The 16,579-nt window shown below is 43.9% G+C and overlaps 1 protein-coding gene across 2 annotated transcripts in view; it reads right to left on the bottom strand.

The window, feature by feature from the left end:
• Positions 1–12,677, bottom strand: part of CD99L2 (CD99 molecule like 2) — a 54,517-nt gene extending 41,840 nt beyond the window's left edge. For both annotated transcript variants that reach the window (XM_075260664.1, XM_075260665.1), the window contains exon 1: positions 12,212–12,677. In XM_075260664.1, the coding sequence (XP_075116765.1) occupies positions 12,212–12,272 (61 nt within the window). In that variant the 5' untranslated portion in view covers positions 12,273–12,677. The remainder of the gene's footprint in view (positions 1–12,211) is intronic.
• Between the last annotated feature and the right edge of the window lie 3,902 nt (positions 12,678–16,579).

The raw sequence follows: 16,579 nt of genomic DNA, 5'->3' as shown, positions 1-16,579 counted from the left end.
AGGACCAGACTGTGCCGGGAGACACCGGAGCAGCAGGACCAGACTGTGCCGGGAGACACCGGAGCAGCAGGACCAGACTGTGCCGGGAGACACCGGAGCAGCAGGACCAGACTGTGCCGGGAGACACCGGAGCAGCAGGACCAGACTGTGCCGGGAGACACCGGAGCAGCAGGACCAGACTGTGCCGGGAGACACCGGAGCAGCAGGACCAGACTGTGCCGGGAGACACCGGAGCAGCAGGACCAGACTGTGCCGGGAGACACCGGAGCAGCAGGACCAGACTGTGCCGGGAGACACCGGAGCAGCAGGACCAGACTGTGCCGGGAGACACCGGAGCAGCAGGACCAGACTGTGCCGGGAGACACCGGAGCAGCAGGACCAGACTGTGCCGGGAGACACCGGAGCAGCAGGACCAGACTGTGCCGGGAGACACCGGAGCAGCAGGACCAGACTGTGCCGGGAGACACCAGAGCAGCAGGACCAGACTGTGCCGGGAGACACCGGAGCAGCAGGACCAGACTGTGCCGGGAGACACCGGAGCAGCAGGACCAGACTGTGCCGGGAGACACCGGAGCAGCAAGACCAGACTGTGCCGGGAGACACCGGAGCAGCAGGACCAGACTGTGCCGGGAGACACCGGAGCAGCAGGACCAGACTGTGCCGGGAGACACCGAAGCAGCAGGACCAGACTGTGCCGGGAGACACAGGAGCAGCAGGACCAGACTGTGCCGGGAGAAACCGGAGCAGCAGGACCAGACTGTGCCGGGAGACACCAGAGCAGCAGGACCAGACTGTGCCGGGAGACACCAGAGCAGCAGGACCAGACTGTGCCGGGAGACACAGGAGCAGCAGGACCAGACTGTGCCAGGAGACACCGGAGCACCGGTGACAAATGAATGGGGTCCTTTTTTTTCACTTTACCCAGCCTCATATTGTAAAAGTGGAAAACCCCCTTTAACACCATTCATTAGGCAGAGGGCAATCCATAGAGAAATGACTGCAAAAGGAAACAAATTACATATACATATATATATATATATATATATATATATATATATATATATATATATATATATATATATACACACAAATATATATATAGTCAATGTTACCAGTCAAAAAGCTTACCTCCTGCTATTTCCATAACATTTCTCCACCAATTCCCATAAGCTATCACTGCATTTACAGCTCACACCAAATCCCTGCTAACAAATGATTCCACCGAGGGTTCAGTCACACCGACTTGTCTACTATTTTATGACTCCTAATCCTCTTACCTTCTGTCCCAGGGGGAACCCTAGGTCCAAACCACAATATCCAGCTATATCTACAGAAAGGGATTTAGTACAACCCTCATTTTGGTCCACATTCACATTGCATATTATAGCCAGTTGCTCAGGAGGGAAGCGTTTTAACAAAAAACGAAACACGAGAACAAGGGGGCACCATCAGAAATTAGATTAGGGGGAGGAAGCAGATGCAATGTCAGGAAATATTATTAGATTGAAATTTGAGGCTTGGAATACATTTCCAGCAGATAATGTCGGGAAAACCTTAGACGTTTTCCTTCTGTTTAGTCCACTCCTGACTTTGTCTGAAAAACTGCAACAGAAAAGGCTGTATATCCACACGCAGCAGAAATCCCGGATAGCACATGGAACATCCATACGGTTGTGTATAAGAGGGCTATGGCAGATGAGGGAAAACAACAAACAGCTACTTCCCACCTCTCCTGGATATCCGGCGGTCCCCTGGCAGGTTCTTCTGACCTCTTGTGGCCCTTGGATAACGTCAGCGCATCCCACGTGACCACCGAGGCCCAATCTCGTGAGGTTTGCCCATCTCTACACACCAGTATTCATGGCCAAATTGATCTATTTTTTATTATTATAATATTTGTATCAGTTTTTATCACTAACTGGACCTGCTGAACAGACAGCAGAAAGGTGATGTGAAAGGTCCTCCTAGAGACCAAGTGTTAGAAAATCCAGATTTTACTACCACATCTGCTGAAACATATAAATTCAATGGAGTTCTTTCCAGAATTGATCCCTCCTCCATCGCACACAGAATCTGATACCCAGCTCTGTTTGCAAATCTTGAAATAATGTGAAAAAATGCCAGCTGTCTCACAAATACATTCTCAACTGTGAGGAGAGTTCACAAACCCTTAGGCTGAGCTCAGACGGGGATTTTTTGGAATCCGCATCAAAATCCTGACCAAAAAAACCGCCTCCCATTGAAAACAATGGGAGCCGGTCATTTCTTTTTCTCGCCAACAGTTTGTTCCTGCTCGCGGAATAAAGCAGCAACATGCCTTTTTTTCCAGGCGGATTCCGTGGCTGATTCAGCCGCGGACGTCCACCTGAAGATACTCCCTCCCGACTACTAGCACTGCACCGGCATCCAGTCGCGGCTACCTGTTTTTTTGGTTCGGAATCTGAGGTATCCTCCACGTCAAATTCCGGAACCAAAAAACCCAGTCTGAACTCAGCCTTAGGATTGTAGGACATCAGGCTTTTCTGAAACAAAGCAATATTAGCTTTATTTGATAACAAATAGAGACAACACATAGCCCCTCTGCAAGCCAGCCAGCATGTTGTCTGCAGATTATCAGTCTTCATGAGTTTTTATAATAAAATGGTCATATGACTTTTGTGGTTAACATTTTAAAAATACAGAAGTAATATGCCGACATCTTAAAAGATTAACCCCTTCCCAACATCCGCTGTACTAGGTGTTTAACTATGGCGGCTACTCGGGAGTCGGGCGGCCACCATAGCTGCAGGGTGGCTGCTGTTTTATACAACAGACAACCGGTGCTAATGCGGGAATTAACCCCTCCGGAGCCTCGGTCAAAGCTGACCAAGGCCCCATTTTATCAGCAGTGCCTGGGCGCCACCATTTTCCTGGGGATCGCAGGCACCCAGAACAAGCTCTGGGACCGGCGTCCTGTTTCTGTGAGAGCCAGGTGCCTTGTAAAGGCTCTCAGGCCTGTAATTGTATACTTTGTATTGCAAGCTACTCTATGCAGCCTGCAATAGAAATACTGGATTTTTGCAATGCATTAGCATTGTAATGCACTGCATTAGTGATCAGATTCCTTGGGTTTCAAGACCCCGAGGGGTTCTAATAAAAGCAAAGTAAAAACAAAAATAAAAAGTACCGTATTTTCCAGACTATAAGGCGCACATAAAATCCTACGATTTCCTCAGAAATCGAAAGTGCGCCTTATAGTCCGGTGCGCTTTATATATGGATTGTAAATTGAAGTTAGAGATATTAGAATACTATTCGAATAGCACGCTCCCATTGCAATGTATGGAAGCGGCACGCAGACTTTGCCGGTGGCCGCCGCTTAACTCCTCGCGTGCCGAGCGCTTCCATTCATTTCAATGGAAGCGTGCTATTGAAATTAATAGAAGCAGCTGGCATGAGGGGGGGGGTTAAGCGGCCGCCTGCAAAGTCCGCATGCTGCCGCTTTCAATCACATATAAGGCGCACCGGACAGCGCTGTGCCTTATAGTCCGGTGCGCCTTATCTATGAACCTAGACAGGACTATAAGGCGCTCATGGGTAATGCGCTTATAGTCCGCAAAATACGGTATTAAAAATTCAAATCACCCCCCTTTCCCTAGAACGCATATAAAAGTACTATACTATACAGTGAAACACATATTGTACACATTAGGTATCCCTGTGTCTAAAAACACCCAGTGTACAAATGTATAAAAATATTTTTTCCGTACGGTAAATGCCGTAGTGGGGGAAAAAAAAGTCAAAAGTGCCAAACTGCCATTTATTTCCTGTTTTGCCTCTGATAATAAAAAGTATAATAAAAATATAAATTTGAATAAAAAATGAACAAAGCAATATCAATTCCCCAAAATGGTATAACTGAAAAGTACACCCTGATCCTCAAAAAAAGACGCCCTATGCATGGTGTGAATATGGAAGCTTTTTTTAAAAAAAATAAATAGTTGGCACAATTTTGGATTTTTGTTAAGGGGTTAAAATGTAAATACAACCATATAAATTTGGTATCCTTAGAATCAAACCGAAATATAGAATACAGGTGACACGTCAATTTGGCTGCACAGTGAACGACATAAAAATGAAAGTCCGTAAGAAAGTCGCACAAATTCACTTTTTCTTCAAATCCCCCCCATTCAGAATTTTTTTTCCAGACTCCTAGTACATTTTACAGAATAATAAACGGTGGCATCATGAAGAACAATTAGTCCTGCAAACATTAAAACCTCAGATGGCTCTGAAAGCAGAAACATAAAAAAAAAAAAAAAAAAAGTTTTGGGGTTTGGAAGGAGGGAAGTCAAAAAAATAAATAAAAAAAAAATAAATAAATAAATGCCCGCGGTGGGAATGGGTTAAACATAAACTGCTGACGACCTAGACAGGAACTTGTACAGGGAAGTGTCTTCCTGGTCATACCACGAGCATACTGTGAGCATCTGTCTGGGTCAAAATACTGATGAAACATCAATATAAAAAAATATACAATTTACATCATATAATGTAAAAACTATCCAAACAACAACACAAACCCTTCTGTGCCCCGAGTTACTACAGTCACAAACACCAATCGTGAGACCGGCAAACTGAATCGATTTAAAGGGCTTTTCCAGGTTAAAAATATGAACGACCTATCCCAGGGGTGAGGAACCTTTATTGTCTGGGGTCTGATAGCGAATACAAAGTAATCAGCTTACCATGCTATAATTGTAAGGATGTCGACCACCCATAGAAAAGTCATAAAACACAGACCGCATCTGCAACCAAATAGTCCATTACATATTACATTGCATTTGGATCCTGACTTTTTTTTAGTAAAATGATTCCTATTTTGTGGATATGAATTTTGCCTGAGGCAAGCTAGAAAGGAGCCCCCCCCCCCCTCCAAAAAAAATAATACCCAACACAGCTACCTTTGGTTGCATGATGGGGCACCCTAATTAAAATTGTAGGACATTCGCCACCCATTTGCAAATCAAAAAAATTCCCTTATTTGGCCCACACACAGTATAAAAACCCCTTCTTTTTGGCCACCCACATAATATATGAACCCCTTTTTGTGTCTCCTTTTTCTGCCCTCCCACACAGTGTATGACCCCCTTTTTTGGCTCACCACACTGTACGTGCACCCCTTTTTTCTGGCCCACCACAAAGTATATGACCCTCTTGTTTGTCCCCCCACAGAATACGATCACCTTATGTTTATATCCTTAATAGAGATGAGCGAACAGTAAAATGTTCGATATTCGATATTCGTTTCGAGTAGCCCCTTAATATTCTACTACTCGAATCGAATATCGAACCCTATTATACTCTATGGGGGGAAAATGCTCGTTTCAGGGGTAGGCAATGTTCGATCAAATTATACTTACCAAGTCCACGAGTGAGGGTCGGGCTGGATCCTCCGAGAAGTCTTCTCCGTGCAGCTTCCCCCGGCTCTGAATTCACTCTGCCAGGCATCGGGCCTGGGCAGAGCCGACTGCACATGCCTGCACTACAAGCAGACATGCGCAGTCGGCTCTGCCCAGGCCCGATGCCCGGCAGAGTGAATGAAGTGCCAGAAGACGCCGCGGGGAAGCTGCACGGAGAAGACTTCTAAAGGTAGGAGAAGAACCAGCGTTGATTGGCCGACTGTATAGCATTCGGCCAATCAATGCTGGTTCTGCATCGAACTTTTCCATTCGAACAGCGAGTGGTACTCGATCGAGTACGAGTATTTCGAATACCGTAGTATTCGATCGAATACCTACTCAATCGAATACTACTCGCTCATCTCTAATCCTTAACACAATATATGATCCCCCATTTTTACAGAGGTCCTATAAGGCTGTAGTCCTTAGGTTGCCTCATGGAAGATGCTCCCTTGGACCTATCTTTGGGAAAGGTAATCAATATTTTTAGTCTAGGATACCTCTTTAGTATATCCATGAATGAAAAGTGGAGATGAAAATACCATTTTACGCCCCATTCACTTAAAGGAGTTATCCAAGGAGTGGTTAAATATCTACTTTTCCCAGGTTCTACGTGGATGGTACTTCAGGATCCCAGACTGGTTCTGAAACTGGGACATGTAATAGGAACTAGCGCCTGAGTCAATCCACCTCCTCTCTCCCTTGTTCATGGTATTATGGGGGGGCTGGTATCACCATTATAATGATCTAGTTGGCCAGTCCTCATAACACAAGTTACTAGCAGTAAACATGGGCGAGGAAGACGAGAATGGTTTACAAATACTGATCTGAATACTGTCAAATGAAAGAGGCCAAGAGGAAAGTTTGGTGGAGTTACGTCCCTACATCTACAACAGGTCCTATTCAAGTACTAGGAGCAGAGGAACAGCCCTGGCAACTCTATGACGCTGGTTCTAGGGGACTTCAGCTCCATACCCATTACTTGAATAGGAGAAGTATGTACGCACCCCCTGTCCAGTGCGGATTGGAGATTGCCGGCAAAACTGATCTGTGCGGGGTTTGGGTGGCAGCAGATGCTCCAGCCTCTTACCTATTCTGGCATATCATGGGAGGTCCAATGGGCCAAGAATGAAATCTTTGCCAGTCTGGACTAGTGTAAATTTCATGCATAGCTTCTAATATAAGGAGTTGGAAAATGCCCAGTTTTTGCCGCTACATAAAATTATTCCAGAAAAACTGACATATTTTTTAAAAATTTAGTCGAATGGCCAGTCTTCTGTCATAGCAATAATTTTAGGATAGACAAACTCCTACACTCTCTTATATGAGCGGATATCATGTTGGTGTAATCTCATCTTTGTATTATAGATGCTTTCCTGGGCCAAGGGCCAAGAGGGAATTATCCAACTCTTGGCACCTTACTAGACTTTTGGACAATATTTGTACATGTACCAGATGGGCCTCAAGTAGATGTTATTGTGTTGTATGGTGGGAATAACCATCCGTACGTCATCGAGCTGTACACCATATTGTTTCACAGATTTACTGTAGAACTTCCAATACAAATCACTAGTAATATCAACTACTTGTGTAATGTACATGAAACTTTGGACCGCTCATTTTGTTATATTTTCTATCCAGGACTACGGTAACATCTGTGCCCTGCATTTCTGCTGTTCTACCCCATTACAGAATGAAGCCTGGATCTGATGCAGGACGCCCGGGTCTGGTGCACGACGCCCGGGTCTGCTGCAAAACAGATAGGAATGGCGCCCAATGGAACCACTGACTATAATGGGGACTCTTTCAGATTTCCATCATAATGTATGTATTTTACCCGAACAAATTAATGCAGCATGCTGTAGCATTTTGTCCAGCTTTTTTGATAGAATTTGCACCTTAAGCTCTGTAAGAAGCCTCCAACTCAAATGTGAACACAGCCGAACATTTATCTATACCCTGTTCAAGAAGACAAGTCTCCAGAAATCATCATTTCTAACAGATCCAACTTTTGGTACGTTAGGGCCACAGAGTCGGTCAACAAAGTCTTGTCCACAATGGAAAAGGTAATATAATAAATGTACGGAAATGAAACGAATGTTGCAGATTATAAAGATCTTATCTTAATAACATAATTCCACAAACCCAGATCTGAAACCACAGCCGCAGATAAACTGTTTGATACGGTTACTACATAATCCCAATGCTATTCAGTCACTGAAGGATTAGCTATCTTGTTTGCAACTAACAAAACAAATGATGGTGCGACAGATTTCTCCATCCGTAGAAACAATAATACAATGTCACCCGCCCCTGGTAGTTGTGTCCGAGTCCGACACTGCATGTTCCCAGTCACAACCAGCCATGTAACACAGACGACAACCACTCTTCAATTTTATCTATACGCTTACATGTTAAATTGTCCATAGGTATCGCAATTGTCAAAAAAAAAAAAAAAAAAGGGTGCCTGTAAATGGCCACGATTTTGCAATGCTGGTCAGTTGTGCAGTGTGATCCAGTGAAGCATAGCATGTGCAATGTACTCGCACTATAAACCTCCTGGACAATACAGCACTAGCCGATGTGTATGGGCAGCCTTCGGCTTGGTTCACATTGCGTCATAGACTCTGTAGCAGAGTCCGTCTTATTGCCAGATGAAAAAGTTCTGCAAGCATGACTTTTTGGCCAGCACTTAGTTAAAAAGAGAGAACATCTGACAGACCCCATTATAGTCAATGGGTTCCGTTAATGTCCGCTATTTTACCAGTCCGTTGTTGTGGTCCTCTGACAAGTTTGACCTATGTAAGGCTGGGTTCAGACCAGCGCTTAAACTCAGTTCGTGGTTTCTGTCCCCAAATCCGTTTAAAAAATGTGGAGAGAAAAGTGCTGCATGCAGTACTTTTCGCCCTTTCGTGCAGAAACTTGGTGGACCCCATTATAGTCTCTGGGGTCCATGGCTAACCACTTTTTAAGCGGCCACAAGAAAATGGCCGCTTACTTACTGTGTAAGCGGCCATTTTTCTTGTGGCCGCGGGCATGCGCAGTCTGCTCTGCCCGAGGCCTAGAAGTTTGACCGCCAGAAGAAGACACGTGAAGAGCCTGTTCCTGAAGAAAAGGCGTCGCTGGAGAGTTCTCTCGCAGAAATGGGGACACCCCCAGTGCTGTTTGAGTGCTGGAGCCCACCCAGAGTGCTGCAAGAGAGCTCATTTGCATACTGACGAAAACCGGCATTTCTACCGAACAGCAGTACGGAGAAGACATCTAAAGGTAGGAGAAGAATAGTCTTTCTTAAGGCTATTCCTACGTGTTAGTCACAAAAAATTGGGTTTTAATGACAGGATCCTTTTAAATTTTCCTTTCCGACTATATTACATGTCCTATTTAGATCAGTTGTCACAAATCCAAGCTGCCCCTTGAAATCAACTGAACAGTAAAAAAAAAAAAAAAAAATGACACTTGGATTGCAAAAATAGTTGTCTGAATGAAACCTTAGGTTTCAAGCAAATGTCAAAAAAAAACAAAAACCCAGTTTCACTTTATACAGAGACCTAATAGGTCTTATACAGAAGTTCATACAAAAAAGTTTTTATCTGTCCAACATTGTACAATAAATACACAATAAATACATAAATAATCGTATAATAAATACACAATACAAAAACAAAAAATCATGCCATACACCATTGAATTTGATATGTACACTAATTCTGTGGGCTAGTGCAATTCTAGCGATACCTATATTTATACATAATTTTCCATCTATGGAGTTAGTTGAGGCCTTATTTTGGTGGAAAGAAGTGTACTTTTCATTGGCACATTCAACTTTTACGGTACGTTCACACAGACTTTTTTGCAGGTAGATTTTGACGCGGAATCCGCCTCAAAATCTGCCTGCAAAAATGGCTCCCGTTAACTTCAATGGGAGCCGTTTACTTTTTATTCCCACTGGCTAGTAGCGGAAAAAAGAAGCGAGATGACCTATCTTGCCGCAGATTCTGTGGCTGAATCAGCTGCGGCGTCCACGGCTTGAGACACGCTCCTGTTTAGGCCCATTCATTCGGATCTAATCAGGAGCAGCATGCAATGACGGAACGTCAATGCTGCATCGGCATCCTGTTGCGGCTAGCTGCGCGGAATGGTCACAAGGCGTAAAAGGTTTCCACGACCTTTTCCTCCGTGTGAACATACCCTTAGATCACTTATTTGTTTTGTTTTTTTATTTATTTTGGAGGCTAGGTGACCACACAAAAACTGCATCTCCGCCATTTAATGAGTTATTTTGAAATTAGAAGATGGCGATTGTTGCAGTTTTTAGAATTTTAAGATCTAAGGCTAGGTTCACTTCTGCGCTCAGGTTTCCATTCAGAAATCTAATCCTCATAAAAAAAGCATTTACATTAGGAAACCAGCGGATCCCATAGACTATAATGTGGTCTGCGTGGTTTCCACCTGAAAAGGACCAAAAATGCGGAGAGAAAAGTGCCGCTCGCAGTGCTTTACTCTCCGCATTTTTCATGTGGAGGTGGAAATGAGTCCCCTCACCGAGACTGGACGCAGATGTGTACCAAGCCTTACAGACATGTGAATACACCCATAGACAATCAAAAGGCTTTCTAGCTCAATCCTGAACGGTGTCAAATATTACATCACAGGCACAGTACTGTGGCCTTGCAGCACTGGAGATCTGGGTTCGAATCCAACCAAGGACAACATCTGAAAGAAGTCTATATGTCCTCCCTGTGTTTTGTGTGTTTCTACAAGGTTCTGATAGGGAATTCAGACTGGGAGCCCCAGATGGGACAATTTCTGTAAAGTGCTGCAGAATATTTTGGCGCAAAATAAATTAATTCTAATGCTATTATAATACAATTGCACTAATATATATATATCACACCTCTATGAAACCCAGTGCCATTTACCCAGATGCCAATGCACTTAGCATGTGAGTGGCAGTTATTACAATGCCATCTGGACACATGGAATGGATTTGGGAACATCTGGGGGGGGGATCATACACATCACTAGTCCCATCCATATTAATAATAAAAAAGAGCATTATCATTAAACTCTACTTAGGATAAACTCATAAAATACAAATCTATCGAGGAACACCACGCCACCAACACTGCAGCACATGTGTCAAGAGGTCATACTCCATGGTACGTCACATAAATTGATACCCATAAAGCGGATTTATTTGTGTTACTTCCATAAAATATTAGGTATAGTGCTACAATGTCACGAAGTGTGACACTAGAGAATACAACACACAGATCAGCCACACGGGCAACAAAGTTACACCATGTCCAACCACTATGACAGCAGTGTAATACATGCCACATAGAAAAGTCTCTGCACATATGATGATGTCCTCACAATCTTGCTTATATCTAACAATATTCTGTCATCCCATGGCCTATATTGTAGTAAAAATTCTGCGATAGGCTCCAACTATCATAAGACACCAAACAGAGTGTAAGCCTAAGTGACGGCAGACAACAAAAGCCGAGCTCCCCCTGTAGAAAGAGCACATTACAGACACCCCCTGTCAAAGAGGGCAGGCAACAAAGGCCCCCTGTCAAAAACGGCGGAGGGCAGAAAACAGGCCCCCCATAAGACCGGGATCACAACATCCTGTTACAAACATTTAATTTTCAGAATGTCTAAGTTATTCTTGAAAGAGTAAATGAAAATGTAAATTTATTGGAAAAAAATCAGAAATCTACATGATGTACCTCAAAAAGCCATGGTGGGAAATGTATGCACTACTTTCAAGCAGGAAATAAGCCACTCCATGAAGTACACGCACACCTACCATGTAAGAAAAATGTATGCACCCCTATAGTGCACACTGGAGAATGTATGACCCCTATAATGCCAGAAAATGTATGCACCCCTATAGTGCACATCAGAGAATGTATGAGCCCTATAATGCACATCAGAAAGCGTATGCACCCCTATAGTGAACATCGGAGAATATATGACCCCTATAATGCCAGAAAATGTATGCACCCCTATAGTGCACATCAGAGAATGTATGAGCCCTATAATGCACATCAGAAAGCGTATGCACCCCTATAGTGAACATCAGAAAACGTATGCACCCCTATAGTGAACATCAGAAAGCGTATGCACCCCTATAGTGAACATCAGAAAGCGTATGCACCCCTATAGTGAACATCAGAAAGCGTATGCACCCCTATAGTGAACATCAGAAAACGTATGCACCCCTTTAGTGCACATCAGAAAACCTTTTCCCCCCACTATAGTGAACATCAGAAAGCGTATGCACCCCTATAGTGCACATCAGAGAATATATGCATCCCTCTAATGTAGATCAAAGAATGTATGTACCCCTATAGTGTATATCAGAAAATATATACACCCCTATAATGTATAACACAGAATATATGAACCCCAATACTGTATGAGAATGTATGCACCCCTATCATGTATATCATAGACTATAAGCACCCCTATATTGTATATCATAGACTATAAGCACCCCTATCATGTATATCATAGACTATAAGCACCCCTATCATGTATATCAGAGAATATAAGCACCCCTATCATGTATATTAGATAATATAAGCACCTCTATAAACATCTGTACATACCATGTCATACACTGGGCGATGCATGACGTCTAGAAGATGTGGTGCCACCTAGCAGACCAGCTGGGCACACACATCTGTGAGAGGACCGCATACATCATCTGTCCGGGCCATTGTGTCCCCTATAGAGCCGCATAGAAGGAATGCCACTTACCCTTCCACGCCAGAGCCAGCACCGCCAGGGACAGCACCAGGGTTACATGTAACGGGGCCATCCTCACACAGCTCCTACGGGACAGTCTGACGGAGAAGAGGCCGCAGAGTAGTGCACAGCAGGCAGAGGGTCCACCCAGCCGCGGCCGCAGGGCAGACACTGAGAGCAGCGGTGTGATTCTCTCCGGCAGCGGGAGGGGGAGCTCTCAGTCCCCGCCCAGAGAAGACACGATGGTGATTACACTGACGAGAAACAGCCGGCACTGCAATGGCCCCCGGAGGAGCTGCACTGTGTGGCCGGAGACACCTCGCTGTGCGGGGTCACACACTGCCGGGACACCGCACTGACCAGGGCTCACTCTGCCAGGGACACCGCACTGACCGGGGACATCAGGGACAAGAGTATGCTGTGGCCCAGCCTCTCCTTGCAGGTTGCCTGCATACACCAGTCACACATATAGCAAACCCAGGGGGTCGTCTATAAATAGGAGCAGGGACAGGCGCAGTCCACACCACATGGCTGACATGATATATGGTTGGGAGGACATTAGTCATGTCAGGGGATTGCAAGACCACCAATCACACTATCATATACCGGGAAAAAAAAATATATATATATATATATATATATATATATATATATATATATGCAAACAAAGGCACTGCATAGGTGAGTGCAAAAAATATAAAGAACCTCCACAAGGACTGGAGGTAGAGATACCAATAATACACATGAGGCTGTCAGAAGGGAGACAAAGTATCAACATAATAAGAGATCAGCCTAACATATATACATAACAAATACAACCAGAGCCCTAAACATAGGTGAAGACATGTATGAGAATCATGAAAAGGAACCTACCACATGCAAACACGTCCCTTTCTTGCGCCCATAATGGGTTGCGTTTGCATGTGGTAGGTTCCTTTTCCTGACTCTCGTACATGTCTTCGCCTATGTTTAGCGGTCTGGTTGTATTTATTATGTAGAAGATTTGAAGTGTAAAACATCCAGCATTACCATCTTCAATAAAAATTAACTTTTAATGAAAATTCAATTTAAAATCCAAAGTTCTTTTTCAACAAGCATTATGCGTTAATAAATTGGTGCCTTAAGCCACATAGTGACTAGTTTATGCGTTTCGGAAAACACTTCCTTAGTCGTAGCCTGCTGAAAATATGTTAAATTGTTGGTTATGCTGGCTAAAGTAAAACTTTCAGTGTCACACTGTAATGGACATTGTCAGAGTGATACAGTAGATCTTTTTTTTTTCCACTTAAACATACCTCCCAACTTTTGAAGTACAATAAGAGGGATAAAATGTGTGGTGCACTATGCGCGATGTGGCAAATTTAGCCCCTCCCACTTTTATGTTGACCCCACCCATTCTCCCATTCATTTTTCATGTGCTCCCACACAGTATAATTCTCCTACAGTCACCTGTAAATGATATGTCCCCCTCCATCTCCATCACCCAGTTTCATGTCCCCCCTTCATCTGCCCCCTAGTTTCATTTCCCCCCCTCCATCTGCCCCCAGTTTCATGTCCCCTCCATCTCTGTCCCCAGTTCCATGTCCCCCTCCATCTCTGCCCACAGTTTCATGCCCCCCTTTCATCTCTTCCCACAGTTTCATGTCCCCCCTCCATCTCTGCCCCAGTTTAATGTCCCCCCCTCCATCTTTTCACCCAGTTTCATGTTCCCCCCTCCATCTCTGCCCCCGGTTACATGTCCCCCCCCCCCTACATCTCTGCCCCCAGTTTCATGTCCCCCCTCCATCTCTGCTCCAGTTTCATATCGTTCTTCCCACTCCTTCATCTGCCCCTAGTTTCATGGGCCCCCTTCAGTATGTTCCCCCTCAATGTTTAACACAAAACAACACTGATACTCACCTTTCCCTTGCTACCCGCAGCTCTCTCCGCAGTCCCACTTACAGAGTTGTAGGCGTGATGTGAGTGACGTCATCACATCGCGCCTACACATCCAGGAGCCAGATCGCAGTGTTAAAGCAGGAGCTGAGTTGTGACAGCTCCTGCTTTACTCGCCTATGTGTTCAACTCCAGACGCAGATGAGTTAAAACCAGGACATACCTCCCGCTGACCAGGACTACGGGACAGGACCCCGAATCCGGGAATATCCAGCAGAATCTGGGACTGTTAGGAGGCATGCTTAAAATTTTTACTTATTTTGCCATTTTACTAATTTTAACACCTTTTTTTTTTTTCATTTCAACATTTTTATTGATTTTACATATTCAATACATATTATGTAGTATAAACTATTACAACTGTATTTTAAACTATTTATCAAAAATTAAAATTTATGTCCCTTACACAAACATCTAAAATATTTACACCCAATTAACAACAAAATGCAACCCTCCCCCCCTCCCTCCAGTGTAATCTATAAGTAGATCACAGACAAAAGAGTAACATTTGTTTCCAGTTACACAACTATCTATTGTAGGGCTTCAGTGATGAAAGCTCCCTGTATAGTAAGAAATAATGACAATCTTACTATCAGGCAGTTTTCACCTGACCAATAATGCTGCTCAGTAAGACTGCTCACACACTACAGTAACATTACAGTCTCTGGGCCGTGGATTCTACATCTCCATAGACTTCTATGAAGCCTGCAAAATTCACAGCTTTGTGCACAAAGAAGTCTATGGAACCGCCAAATCCATGGCCTGGAGGACCGTGAAAAATACTGTAGTGTGCAAGCAGCCACTAAGGATACCAGACAGGTTTTGTCAGTGCATGCGTGCGTGTACATGCATGTGATCCATGTGTATGTATGCGTGTGCACGTGCGTGTGTTTATTTGTGGGTATGTGCACACGTGTGATCCATGTGTATGAATGCATGTGTGCATGCACGTGTGTGGTCTGTGTATATGTATGCGTGTATGTGCATGTGTGATCCATGTGTTTCTGGGTACACAGAGCAAGTGTCCATGTGTGCGGTAGTTGTGTGTGAGTACGCATGTGCTCTGTTCGTCCGTGTGTGTAGTGTGCATATATCTGAGTGTGTTTGTGTGCGTGTGGTATTTATGGGGTGTTGTGGTATTTGCGGGGTGGTCTTTGTGTTGTGTGTGTCTAGAGTGGTCTGATGTTTGTGTGCTGTGTTGTGTTATTTGTGTGGTGTTGTGCTTGTGGGTTGGTGTATGTGTGCTGTCTGTGTGACGTATATATGGTATTTGTGAAATGTTTGTGTGTTGTGTGTGGTGTTGCGGCCCCTTTAGCAGCGACTCTTTGGCGCTATCGCTATAATCCGTCCCTGTCAGTCACAACTATTGTTTTCTCCTCAGCGCTTTCACTTTTCCCCATTATATGTATAGGGTCTAAATTTAGGGGCCCCAATCTCATGACGGGGGGACGCTAGCGAGATGTAACATACACAGTATTCTGCTCCTGTGGATGGAGAGGGGGTGTGCCAAATTTCACCCAAATCAGGTGAGAACTGTGGATTTGTATAGAGCAGACTACTACAGAATATGAGTTATATATATATATATATATATATATATATATATATATATATATATATATGTTTGGCTAATCTCTTATTATGTTGACACTTTGTCTCCCTTCTGACAGCCTCATGTGTATTATTGGTATTTCTACCTCCAGTCCTTTGCATATTCATTATTGTGTTTCTCTTACCCTCCACATGTTTTTTTCAGGAAGCATTGGTTCCCCTGTCATGTATTTTGTTGTTATTGTATTGTGAAGACTTTAACATATATTTTTCCAATAAGCATTGCATTTTTATCACTTATGGTCGTTCCATCTGTTGACACTGTGTTTCTTCTCACTATCATGTACCGGACAACCAGTATACGTGCAGTATTTCCACTAAGGGACAGTTCACACCATTGCATATAAAATAGCTTGCTCTACATCTACAAAAAAACAGACCTTGTTTTTTCAACCACATGTATCTGTTGTCTCATCCATATGTTATGGACAGCAGGGGCACAATCAGGAATTCCACCTGGTGGTGGGGAGGGGTATAGCATGTGTTGGAGGTTGGGGTGGGATTCACATTTTTTTTAACAGGTTCCATGGGCAGGGCTGGTGGTGCAACAAGCATATGGCATTTTTTTTTTTTTTTGGATCAGGAGGGGTGCCTCATGCAGAATGCATCTGGGAAAAGTGCCATGACCCCTTCACTTTTTACATTGCACAGGATTAGTTTTATATTGACCCTGCAATGTAATTACAGCCTATAATAATATATTGTCTGCTATAAAACAGGGTGTGATGTAGCTAGTGCAGGGAACCCATATAGTATAATATTTTCCCCAGAGCCTCCCCATAGTATAATGCTCCACAGTGGCCCTTATACAGTATAATATTCTCCACAGTGTTT

This window comes from Leptodactylus fuscus, chromosome 11 (genome assembly GCF_031893055.1).
Source record: "Leptodactylus fuscus isolate aLepFus1 chromosome 11, aLepFus1.hap2, whole genome shotgun sequence".
Taxonomy (NCBI): Eukaryota; Metazoa; Chordata; class Amphibia; order Anura; family Leptodactylidae; genus Leptodactylus; species Leptodactylus fuscus.
Note: the sequence above shows the minus strand (reverse complement) of the source record. Positions and strands in the feature narration are given on the sequence as shown.